Raw genomic sequence first — 11,845 nt, forward strand, 5'->3', positions numbered from 1 at the left:
TTTCCACAAGGGATGGTCCGATGTATATCGCCATTCTGGGGTCAGTGTCCTTCAGTAAACTGCTCGGCCTCAGCATGGCAGCCAGAATTTCATGCTGTGAAGAAATAAGGGGTGTTTTAGCTCAAGGGGGTGCTTTAGCTGAACTCAACCACTAGCAGATCAGGCCACTATTGCATAACTGTCCCACACAGTCCCCGTCAGACACACTATAAAAAGAGCCTCTTTCTTCAGTTTTTGCACTGCATCCAGGCCCCGGCTGCTCCACCATCTAATCGAGAGACATCGTCAGCCTGTAACCCACCTCGAGCAACCATGCAGTCTGCTGATGCCAAGCTCAGCCGAAGCTCCCTGCTGCTGGCCCTGAGGCGCTACAGCACAGCAGTGCACAATATGGAGCAGACCATCCTGCTTCCCAGCCTCCTCAGAGACGTACCATACGACAACGATCCGGACTGTGAGGTCGCAGACAACAGCATGGACCTGTACGAGTACTATCTTCTGCTGAAAGCCATCAAGAACACGGTGGAGAGCGGCCTCGTCCCACACGATGACGCCAAGTCCAAGAGTCACGCCATCCTGCACAAAGGCCTGGAGCCTCTGCTGGAGGCCGAGCCTGAGGCGCTTTTCCATTTCCATCTGCGAGGCCTGTTCACAGTCATGGCAACGCTCACGAAGAAGTCCCAGAACTTGACTGAGAAATATTTGGACATCGTTGGCATCAGTCGTTAAGATTCAGCACATATTGTGGAAAAATCCGTCTTGGGGTGGTTGCCATTACCTGGAAAACTGCATGTTTACGTCCCTGTCACTATTTGTGACATGCAATAAAAGAATATTAAAAATGATATTGTTTTTGAATTGTATTTAAAATAATTTATTTATAATATTTAAATAATTTAACGTTTCACATCTATTACATTCGACTGCTCGTACTCATAATTCGTTTGCATTCTGTTTAGTGATTGTGTAGTGAACAAATCTAAATGGAAATTCCTTCGAACATTTTAAACGTAAATTGCTTCCGTGATTTGCTTTTCAAGAAACACATTTTGTAAATTACATACAGAAGATAATTGAAATGAATGCTTTAAAGACTTTGACTTGATGTAAGTTTTCATAACGTGCATATTATATAGAGTAAAAGGAATAAAAAAAAAAATATCAGTCAAAATAACCAGAATGTTCTAGTGGAATCATCCCTGTGTAACAAATTGAAAACAATAAGAAAAAAGCAACTGATGTAATATTGGCAAATTACTTTTTTTATTTACAACATATTATTACAATTCTTTGAATTACTATTTATTCTTATTTAACATTTTATTTTTGTTCTGCTTTTATAACTTTCATATTATTTCCAGTATTTTTTTCAGTTAGCTGCCAGAGTAACATTTTAATTTACTTGCATTCGTTTTAATTCTTCAATTTTTTTTTGTTCTCTTACCTTTTCTATCATTTACTTTATTTAAATTCACTTCGTTACAAACTAAATTTTTTAATTGAAAGTGAACAATTCAGGTTTTAAACACGATTATGTCCAGCAAGAAGCAAATGAAACTTTTCAAAGTGAACCAAGAGCAACTAAATCTATTGCGAAACTTCTGGGATTGCACATTATTGCAAGAGACAGGCTATCGGTGCAATATGCATGCCAAAGTCTGGCGGAAATCATTTGTGACATGAAAGAGCAGCTTCAAATGTCATGCTGTTCAGTGCTGTCACAATTATTTGTACGGTCACTTCAGAGATTCTAACGACCTTGTTTATGCATGCCCTTTCAACATGCTTTCTGACGATGTGTCAAACACATTTTATTGAACATTAAAATGCAGTATCCTACACAGGCGTGTACCAAGACTGAGCTTAACCTGTGAAAGCTTAAACGCTTTTTAATCCTGGTCCTCGCGACCCCTCTCTCGTTTTAATGCACCAGATCTAGATGGCACCCAAGCTCCATGAATGAACTATGTTCCAACAGACATGTTCCCTACATAGTGTGCACTGTACTCCCGCCGTACAAGAAATCAGCTGAAGTTCGCTTAATTTAAAAACACAGATTTGCATACTTTAATACTCTTTGAATGGAACACATGCACTTCTTTCAAACTGAAGTCATGGCAAAATATTCTGGGATGTCCACTTATGGTTGAATAGAACAAGCATTGTGGAGAAAACGTGAAGAGCGGGGCCAGGATTAAGATGATCGCCGAACATTACAACTACTTGATATAATCTGGTAATGTAAAAACTAAATATGAATTAGGCAAAAAATAAATTAATGCTCAGATCTTTTTTTCCAGACAGTTTAATGACATTGAGGACACAGATGAATAAATCAACAGAGTATATTTAATAGTAAACCTGTTCAACCAGATTTGCAAAAATAGTCTTCACGTTCCTTGTGGCAACTGCATCCTTTCAACGAATGGGATGAAAAGGCTCCACGATTTCAGCAAATGTCTTCGGTTCTGGTTTCAGAAAGTTAAATAAAACAGTTAAAAGATCGAAAGCATTGTGGCAACAACATACGCAATCATTTTAATATAAAGAAAACCTCAAGACAGAAATTAACACGCTAACGCGGCTGGATTTCCATGTGCTGTTACCTTTCTGTGCAAATCCCTCAGGATGCTGCCGGACGTACTCAAACATTTCTGTGTCCAATTTGGCGGTTTTATAATTCACAATTTTTGTGAGATGATAGCCAACGAACCACCCGACAGTTGTCATCAGCAATTGGCGATGAACACCTGTTTGGTAGAAATAATAATAATAAAAATAAATAAATCATCTGAATTCAAAGATAATGCTTGCATAATCCAATTAATCCAAGGCATTACATTTGTTGACGTTTTTGAAAAATGTAGTTATGTATTACAACTGGTCTGACTGCTGCATTCGTTTTACGTGAGTGACATATACAGTGCTAATATGCTAGTGATATGCGGTCACTAGCAATATTATTGGCATAAGTGATAAGGAGTGCAATAGGAATTCCACAACTCTTGATAATAAAATGTAGCAACCATTTAAGTGATCAAGAATGTGTTATTAATTCAGAACCATGCACACCCGCCGCCATCACAGCTGATTTGTGGAAGAGTTGCAAGTAAACTCAACCAGCAACGCGTTAATTCATTACTGCTATGCAATTAAACGACGATGTGTTAATGTTACAAATATAGCTGATTTTAAATGCATCGGTGTAGATATGTTCTTACCTGCTTTGAGCGCAGGCCTGCGGTTACAGGAGTTGTGCAGCATCGCGGACACCCAGCCGATCAGACCGAACCACAACGAATTTCTGTTAACGATATTTGGTGGAGGCAAACCTTTCGCCTCGTCAGGCAGAAACCACATTGTGACAAATAACAGGCTCTTTTAAAGTCAGAACCCTTTCGACGCTTAACTTTCCATATCACCTACTAGAGGAAGTCAAGGGCAACGTTTAGGTGGAAATGAAAACCGGTCCGGTGAGAAACACATGGTGGATTTACAATTGTTCCGGGGAGAGCATCTGCTTGATCTAATTGTGAAAACCGCTTCTAAGAACCATTTCAAGCTTTACTTACTTTCTGCAGGTCTTTTATAGAACTATCCTTCTATTTTCCTCCATTCCAATATATTTTAACAATATGCCAAATGTTATAAACAGTGAAGCTCCATGAAATGTATATTATATTTTTTGTATATGTATATATTTTTTATCTTTTACATTTTGTAATGTGTTTTATGCATTGAAGTATATAATTAAAAAATCGTAAAGTATATTGTTGTTTTTCGATTTTTTTAGTCAACTGTTTTATAGTTTCACATGTAGACAAATCTTCAAGCTATTTTTAACAACAAATCATACTGGTTGAAATATGTATATATATATTTAATTTAACTATATTTTAATAACTATACCTGCAACTAATTCTTTTAGAATACATTGCTATTTGTAGCTATATTTTGAATTACAAACTGAGAGAATTAATCTCTGAATTTAAATGACAAATATTAATTAAATATTTTTGGACATTCAATATTTTTTAGCAATAACTGAACACCATTTATCAATAATCAAATATTATTTTATTAATTTCCCCCTGCTTTTCTGTTTTGCCTTTCCACTGATTAAAGTTGAACTACAAATCCCAGAATGCAGCGGCCATTTTTTCCGGACTCCGCTTCCACTGGGGAAGCAGCATGACGTCATTATCAAAAAACCGAGGAAACTCTGCGATCATTGTGCAACACTGGAGCCGAAAATCTGCCGAGGTTGCTGTTGGCGCTGCACGATTGCTATTATTGTTTAGATTTAAAAAGCTGAAGAAAAGACTGAATGCATTAGGAATAATAGAAGCAGTGGGGTGAATCCCCTGTGTTTGGTAAGTGTAAAGATGATTTAATGTGACCTTTAAGGTGTAGAGCATCCTGCTAGCTAATGGAGAAGAACATTGTGCTTGCTGGTTTTATGTAATCATTAAATAAAATGTGCAATTTTCAGTATTTTTAAAGCGTCTGCATATGAAGGAAACGTATTACCGTTAGGCCATATCTCTGTCTTTTGCTGTGCTCAGTGATATTGCATATCAGATTTCAGTTTTCTGCTTAGAGATATTGCATGTCAGATTTCTTTTTTCATCCAGACCCAGTAGGGATGAATAGTATATTAAAGTATAGATTTTCTGTTCTGTTTTCTACTCTTTTTATTTTGCCCTATAAAGCACAAATTGCAATCATAATGTTCATAAAGAAATAGTGAAGTTACATTGTATCTGTTTTCAACATGCTGGTTTCTGGATGAAAATGAAACACAGTTAAATGGTTGTTATGAGAGCAATAAGTTGTGTTTATGTTGTTGCAATATGTGCTGATAAATCGTTAAACACTGACCTACCATAAATTGTGTGCTAAAAGATTAAATATAATTGTGACTCACAAACTCACAAATTTGTAAGAATTACTAAATGAATGTGAGATAAAGTATTTTGCAGTGGTAATCAAGTTAATTCTTCAAATTAAAAATGCATTTGCAAATGTCTGTTTATGCTCAAATTGCAGTTTTCAGTTGTATTAGTTCATTACAACGACAATAATAACACAATTAATTCAATAATATGTATTTTTTAAATATTAATGACATACAAAATGATTGTGAGATAAATTCTTACAGTGGAGATCAAATGTTAGAATTCATGCAGCTAATGTAAGTTAACTTTTTATTGAATTAAAAAGGATTTTTAAAGGGGGCCTGTGTATGCTCAACTTACAATCGTATTTTTCAAATGTATTTTTTTCACATTTCTCGTGCTTACATCAAACACGGCTCTTAATCAGCTGTTGAAAGTATGTTTGCGTGTATGTATGCGTGTTGACAGGCCTCTGGGAGTTCTTCTTTATTCCTTGTGTTTTTATCGCGGTCCTCTCAGCATCCTGCCATAGGCCTTGGCAACAGCAGCGTTTGAGCACATGCATAGCAGCTTCTCCTATAGCAACGCTCCAGAAACAAACACTGCTAATGTGTGTAGTGAAATACAGAGGCACTGTTGATCTAATAAATTAAAGAATGGACAGCAAAAAAATGGTCCCTAGAGACATCAGGCGTAGTTTGTTCCCTCGTTTGTTCTCAGTAATACATCACTGGTGTCATTGAGATGTTTGTTCTGTAAGGGCTGCTGTGGCTCTTTTACTTCAAACAGTGTTTTATCAGAGGGATGTTGCTCAGCCATGTGTAGTTTGCATTGCAGTTCTTAACACCCACAAATTATCCGCCTGTCTTTCTGTCTGCCTCTCTCTCTTTTCTCTCTCGCTCTCCCTCTCTTCATTCATGTTCCCTCAGCTGAGCATGAGCATGGAGGATTATGACTACTTATTCAAAATTGTGCTGATAGGAAATGCAGGAGTGGGCAAAACCTGCCTCGTCCGACGCTTCACTCAGGTGTGTGGAATAGCTCATTGCGTTACCTCAGAAAAACGATGCTAGGGGTTTGCGATGTGCAATTGTTTTTTATGCACAAATTGCATAAATAATCGTTGCATTTAAACAACTCTGTGCATTTCTAGGGGCTCTTCCCTCCCGGACAAGGTGCCACTATTGGAGTTGACTTCATGATCAAAACTGTGGAAATAAAAGGAGTGAAGGTGAAGGTGGGTAAGCCTCTTCACCTCTGCAGCCTCTTCGTTTCTTCTCATTTTTTTGTATACTATTTTTAGTCTTTTGGTTATACTCTTGATTTTTCTTTGTCATAAAGTGAAGCAGCCTTGCAGAAGAGGTCTATGCAAATATATAATAATGAAATATTGTTGTTACTATTATATCTTATTTATTTTCATAGCGCTTCACTATCTAATAAAAGAACACAATAATAACTTTATGAAGTTTATAATAATAATAATAATAACAATCGGTTGACTTTTGGTGGGATTCTTCTAATATGGCAAAATAAATTGAAGTAACCAATTAAACAATATTGAAAGAATGTACTTTAAATATATATTACATATGTATGAATACGCATATTTATATATTACTAATCACAGGGGTTCAACATTGCATCATTGTATAATCACATTATAACATTGCATTGACAAAGACTTCTAAAATATTAGTAAATAAAACTTTAAGAAAACTATAAGTATATAGTATTTTAAAAAACTATTTATAAAAAACTATTTATTATATGTATTTTAGTTCCCACAGTCCACAAAAAAGTTTAACACAATTGAAAAAAATGAAACATTCATTAAAAATGAATGAAAATGTACTATAAGTTCCAAACCCTAAAATACTTAATTTACAGTGAAAACATTGAAAAAGTTTTGGAAATGCACTGCACAAATGAACTTGTTTATGTGAGTTTGATGTGAAATATGTTTGTCAAGGGTTAACAGTCACAGCACACTTGATAAAAATGATAAGAAATGCTATTTACATTTTATATTAACACTTGGTATATTTCTATGTAAACTAAGTGACTAATCTTGATCTTGAAATATATCAAACATCAGTTACAGTAGACCACTGACTGATTAAACCCTTGTATTTGTGTCTGTGTTCCTCAACCTTTTCCACATTTCATTGCACTTCCTGCTAATGAAATAGACAGAAAGCTATAGTTTGTCTTGGTTTCTGCTAGAAGTGATTATTTGATCCACTCGTTCCCAACAGCTCCAGATCTGGGACACGGCCGGGCAGGAGCGGTTCCGCTCAATTACCCAGAGTTACTACCGCAGTGCCAACGCTCTCATTCTCACCTACGACATCACCTGTGAAGATTCCTTCCGGTGCCTTCCTGAGTGGCTGAGGGAGATCGAGCAGTACGCCAACAACCAAGTAGTGACAATCTTAGTAGGTGTGTATTCAAATTTTAAAATTATAAAACAAATAATATCTTTTAGCTGTTCTATTTATTATTAAAAACTTTGTATAGTTATGATATATCACTATCAGTGAAGGTCGTGTTTCCTTAAGATCGTCAGATTAACCACACAATAAACCACAGGCTTATATTAGTAACAGTTGTTCAGTAAAAAAAAGGGGGGCAGGCAAAAACTTTTAAAATTAGATTATCAGGGTAAATGTAACTTATTTTGTCTTACATGTAAGCATATATATATGTATATGTATATATATGTATTTGTATATATATATGTGTATATGTGTGTATATGTATATATGTATATGTATATGTATGTGTGTATATATATATATATATAAATGTTTTCACCTCCCCAAAATAATACATTCATAAATTCAACTATTATTTTCTATATGTAAACATCTTTTATGTGAAATATCTTATTCAAATCAATACCTGTCCATCCATTGGTGCGCTCTGTAAACCAATGCAGGAAACTGTCCATCAACATTAGTTTAATATATCTGTTTGTCGCTGAACAAACTGACTTGCTTATGTTAGACTTATCAACCTGTCACCAGATATTTAACATCCTTGTAACCAGAGCTTTTGAGCCCCGTTCACCGCTGTTGTTGTTTGCAGGGAATAAGATAGACCTGGCTGATAAGCGAGAAGTCCATCGGCAGCGGGCAGAGGAGTTCGCGGAGGCGCAGAGCATGCTTTATCTGGAGACCTCTGCCAAAGAATCGGACAACGTGGAGAAGCTCTTTCTGGATCTGGCCTGCAAACTGATCCGCGAGGCCAAGCAAAACACGCTGGACAACAACGACTCCACTCCCATGCCTGGAGAAGGGAAAAACATCAATTACTTGAGTTGCTGCAGCATGAACTAGTAGACTAGTAGCCACTCTGTCTGGCTGAGGGGGGCGACATGGATGGCATACAAAGTGGTTGTATTGTTGGTAACCGCTACGTAGTTGCAGTGGTTACTGTTTTCCACTGTTGTTGAAGTCTAGTTCTTTTACCCTTCTTAAATCCCTGGGTATTTTAAAGCATTCGGGAAAAACAAAATAGCGAGACGATGCTGCTTTTAAAGGTGGGTCCGAAGCTTCTTGACGCTTTTGGCCAGAAATAAAGGGCCTTGTTGCGTAAAAATGGTTGCTGATAGGTCAGACAATGAGATTTTTCTACACTTCTGTACAATACAACAGTTGGGATATCCCTGCTGACTCGAGAGCAAATGTATTTGTCATATTAGAGATTTAAAAAAAATGAGAACGCAAGTCTTCATCAGCAGTCTCACTCACTTGAAGGACCAGTTCATCCAAAACATAAAGCATTCTGTCATTATTTATTACCCTCATGCTGTTCCAAATCTATATGACTGACTTTAACACAATAGAAGATGTTTTGAAGAATGTTCATGAAGCTCTTTTCCAACGAAAGTATATATTGACCAAAGCAGTCCATATGACTGTGCATTACATTCTAAGTCTTCAAAGTTTAAAATGACATGAGGGTCAGTAAATAATGAAAGAGTTTTTATTTTAGGATGAACCGCTCCTTTAAGACTTCCACAAAATTGGTGTATTAGTGTGCACATTTATTATTTGCACAAAATGCACTTCTTGATGATTGCTTGCGAGATTGTTTGAGGTTGCTTATGCATGCTTTTTTATTTTAATTTTATTTTTTTTTTAAATCAAGACATCAATAATAATGCAAACAAACAGCCAGCTTCCTTAATCTATATTAGGAATATTTGAAGGAAAACCACGGCTTTAAATGCTCATTTGTCAGGTAGTCAGTTTATAAGAATATAAACTCCCCTTACTGCTTGCATGGAAATTTGGCTGTTAATAAACAGAGAAGGCCATGTTATTTTGAGAAGTCATAGCAAAAATCCAATGTGCCTCTGCCATTTGTATCCTGTCGTCATACATTAGATAGCAGCGGGAATCTCATGGAGCACATGTTTGGGTCAAATTTAACTAGGACGATATAGTAGGTTTGACATTTTAATTTAGTTCATTTCAACGATGACTCTGATTCTCAGTACTGTAAAATGGTAATGGGAATAATACTGCCCAGACACAATTATATTTTTTATATTTTGACTGTACAACATGTACTCCATTTTGGCATTATTCATAGGAATTAGATTTTTTTTAATTAAAGTAATAAGAACAGAAAGTGTTAATGTTACTTAATTATGTAACAGAAATTAATTTTTTTTCATAAAATAAGCTTTTTTATTTTCTTTCTTTCTTTTTTTTATTTTGAGGCGAAATTCACCACCATTCAAATGCTTGGGGTTCGTATGATTTTCTATAAAATAATTTTATTCAACAAGGATGCATTATTAATGCATGATTAATGACAGACATTTATTATGTTATAAATAACAATTTAAATTTAAAATAAATGCTGTTATTCTTACTTTTTTTTTTTTCAAATAATGAACAAAAAAAACCTTTCCACAAAAATATTAAGCAGCAAAACTGTTTTTATTAACAATAATTCAAAGTATTTCTTCTAATTCCAAATCAGCATCTTAAAATTGTTTCCGAAGGATAACATGACACTGAAGGATGGAGTAATGATAATAATAATAATAAATATTCATTCAAATGCATTCAATTTAGAAAGAGATTTATCTTAATTTTTTTTTTTTTTTTTTTTTTTTTAAATCTTACTGACCCCAAACATTTGAATGGTAGTGTATGGCATGTTCTTGGCAGGTCATCGGGCCTAGATTTTTCAGATCACAAACGTTTTTAGTTGCTAAGCTCTTAGATATTGTCCTTTTAATGTCTTTGCACATTATACATTAAAAAGTAAACAATTAAAAAAAAAATACTGCACTGTCTAAAACGCTTATTCCCCCCCCACCCCCGCCAACACATTTTTATATATTACCAAGACTGAAGTATATCAGGATGCTTTGCTGTTAATTTAGTTCAGCTTTGGTATTGTAATAACCGTAGCGATGTTTAAAGCTTTTGGCACTGGGAGGGCGAAACAACAGTGTGTGTGTGTGTGTGTGTGTGTGTGTGTGTGTGTGTTGTGTGTGTGTGTGGTGGGGGGGGGATGTAGTTTGTGTGAATGAGATGTATTTCATAGATGTTTCAAGTGAGTTCTTGCACAAATGGTCTTTGTGTTCCAATGCGTCATATTGAGGAATAGATGATGGAGTTGTTTAACGGTGTGATACAGTGTGATTCTGGTTTCGGTTGGCCTTTGTCTGTTCTGGAACTGTGTTGTGCATTTTAATGACTTTTAAACAGTTGGAACTTGTACCTCCAACTTTGGCTGTGCTGTAAGGTTGTTTGCACCTGTGTCATTACAATGGAACTGTGAATCTCCTCTTTTATAGACTTTCAGTATTTTACTTGCTGCTACAGATCTTTTTCTTTCTTTCTTTAATTTTTTTTTTTTTTAACATAATTGATGGAATTGCAGCTGAGGTTTTAGATGCTGTATGCTTGATTCAGTGATTTAGTTTAGACTGATTTTTCTTTTTTTTTTTTTTTTCTTTCAACAAAAGGTATTCACTAAAACACTAAAACAACATCGTTTAACTTGAGGACCAATTGTTTCAGCTTCTTTGGTTGTCCATCCAGTTACTTTGCCATATATTGTATTTTCCTCATATGTACACATAGCTGCTTATACGATATTAAGCTTTTCTATTAACATTTTATTTTAAAGTGATGACCTTTTCTAGTTTTGTATAAACAGTTTTCTTTCTATGTTACATGACGTGCCATGCACAGTATTTTATCTGTCAGGTATTTTTGTCTAGCGTTCTTTTACAGATATATGCCATATTGTAATGTGTTGCATTGTGTACCAATAAGACTCTAGGATTATTTCTTTTCTATGTTCTAATTTCCAGTATAGTATATGTATTACTAAGTGCTTACTTTTTTCTGTGTGGACAATGTTATTATGACCATTTCAATATGTGAAGTACAATATTCATCAAGGAGTCTTTTGTCTAGTGAAGATAAAATGCCATTCTCTAAACCCCACAAGATCTGTATCCAAAGTAGATAACTGTACATTTATTGTTTTAGTGTGTGCTTTCAATATATAAGTTGTGATGCATTATGTGTAATACATTTATCATAAAGAGACAAACCCCATGACTGCAGCAATTCAAAGCCGTTTTCTTTAAGCAGTTATCTTGGTGGAACTTTTTCATCCCATCGACTGCGAGTTTCTTTTTTCTCCAAATAAACATGGTTATGACACAAACTGTATTGTAGGAAATGTAAATAAATTATTATACAAATTAAAGAAAGCTTAATTAAATAAATACAATAAAGGTACGTTATAATAAAATAATAAAAATACAATTTATTTTTCTTAATTAGACACAAATTCTTATGTAAACTATTATGTTTTATAAACTAAACATGCGTTTTATAAAAGTGTGTGTGTGTGTGTGTACATACATACACATAATGTGTAAAAAATCTAAACATAGAAAGATG

General features: G+C 35.0%; 3 protein-coding genes across 3 annotated transcripts; 2 read left to right on the forward strand and 1 right to left on the reverse strand.

Moving 5' to 3' along the window:
- The first annotated feature begins 222 nt into the window (after positions 1-222).
- LOC122359290 (thyroid hormone responsive) lies at positions 223-845 on the forward strand. The gene has a single exon (XM_043259598.1). It carries the CDS (start codon positions 313-315, stop codon positions 727-729), a length of 417 nt encoding a protein of 138 aa, XP_043115533.1. The 5' UTR covers positions 223-312; the 3' UTR covers positions 730-845.
- A 1,486-nt stretch (positions 846-2,331) lies between these two features.
- Positions 2,332-3,470, reverse strand: ndufc2 (NADH:ubiquinone oxidoreductase subunit C2). Its single transcript, XM_043259599.1, has 3 exons — positions 3,222-3,470; positions 2,607-2,750; positions 2,332-2,468 (listed from the first exon to the last, which is right to left on the reverse strand). The coding sequence occupies exons 1-3, from the start codon at positions 3,358-3,360 to the stop codon at positions 2,419-2,421; spliced, it is 333 nt and encodes a 110-aa protein (XP_043115534.1). The 5' UTR covers positions 3,361-3,470; the 3' UTR covers positions 2,332-2,418.
- Positions 3,471-4,221: 751 nt separating this feature from the next.
- Positions 4,222-11,497, forward strand: rab30 (RAB30, member RAS oncogene family). Its single transcript, XM_043259596.1, has 5 exons — positions 4,222-4,373; positions 5,828-5,926; positions 6,052-6,135; positions 7,157-7,340; positions 7,989-11,497. Exons 2-5 carry the CDS (start codon positions 5,834-5,836, stop codon positions 8,237-8,239), a joined length of 612 nt encoding a protein of 203 aa, XP_043115531.1. The 5' UTR covers positions 4,222-4,373; positions 5,828-5,833; the 3' UTR covers positions 8,240-11,497.
- Positions 11,498-11,845: the final 348 nt, after the last annotated feature.

This window comes from Puntigrus tetrazona, chromosome 15 (assembly GCF_018831695.1).
Source record: "Puntigrus tetrazona isolate hp1 chromosome 15, ASM1883169v1, whole genome shotgun sequence".
Lineage (NCBI taxonomy): Eukaryota > Metazoa > Chordata > Actinopteri > Cypriniformes > Cyprinidae > Puntigrus > Puntigrus tetrazona.

What these genes read in the sequence shown, in the direction of transcription:
- LOC122359290 (XM_043259598.1), top strand. Translation starts at nt 313, where the DNA reads ATGCAGTCTGCTGATGCCAAGCTCAGCCGAAGCTCCCTGCTGCTGGCC.
- ndufc2 (XM_043259599.1), bottom strand. Translation starts at nt 3,360, where the DNA reads ATGTGGTTTCTGCCTGACGAGGCGAAAGGTTTGCCTCCACCAAATATC. An exon ending in CAGGCCTGCGCTCAAAGCAG is followed by an intron (nt 2,751 to 3,221) that starts GTAAGAACATAT and finishes TCTACCAAACAG; the next exon opens with GTGTTCATCGCCAATTGCTG. An exon ending in TGAGGGATTTGCACAGAAAG is followed by an intron (nt 2,469 to 2,606) that starts GTAACAGCACAT and finishes TTCTGAAACCAG; the next exon opens with AACCGAAGACATTTGCTGAA.
- rab30 (XM_043259596.1), top strand. Translation starts at nt 5,834, where the DNA reads ATGAGCATGGAGGATTATGACTACTTATTCAAAATTGTGCTGATAGGA. An exon ending in TCGTCCGACGCTTCACTCAG is followed by an intron (nt 5,927 to 6,051) that starts GTGTGTGGAATA and finishes GTGCATTTCTAG; the next exon opens with GGGCTCTTCCCTCCCGGACA. An exon ending in AGTAGTGACAATCTTAGTAG is followed by an intron (nt 7,341 to 7,988) that starts GTGTGTATTCAA and finishes TGTTGTTTGCAG; the next exon opens with GGAATAAGATAGACCTGGCT.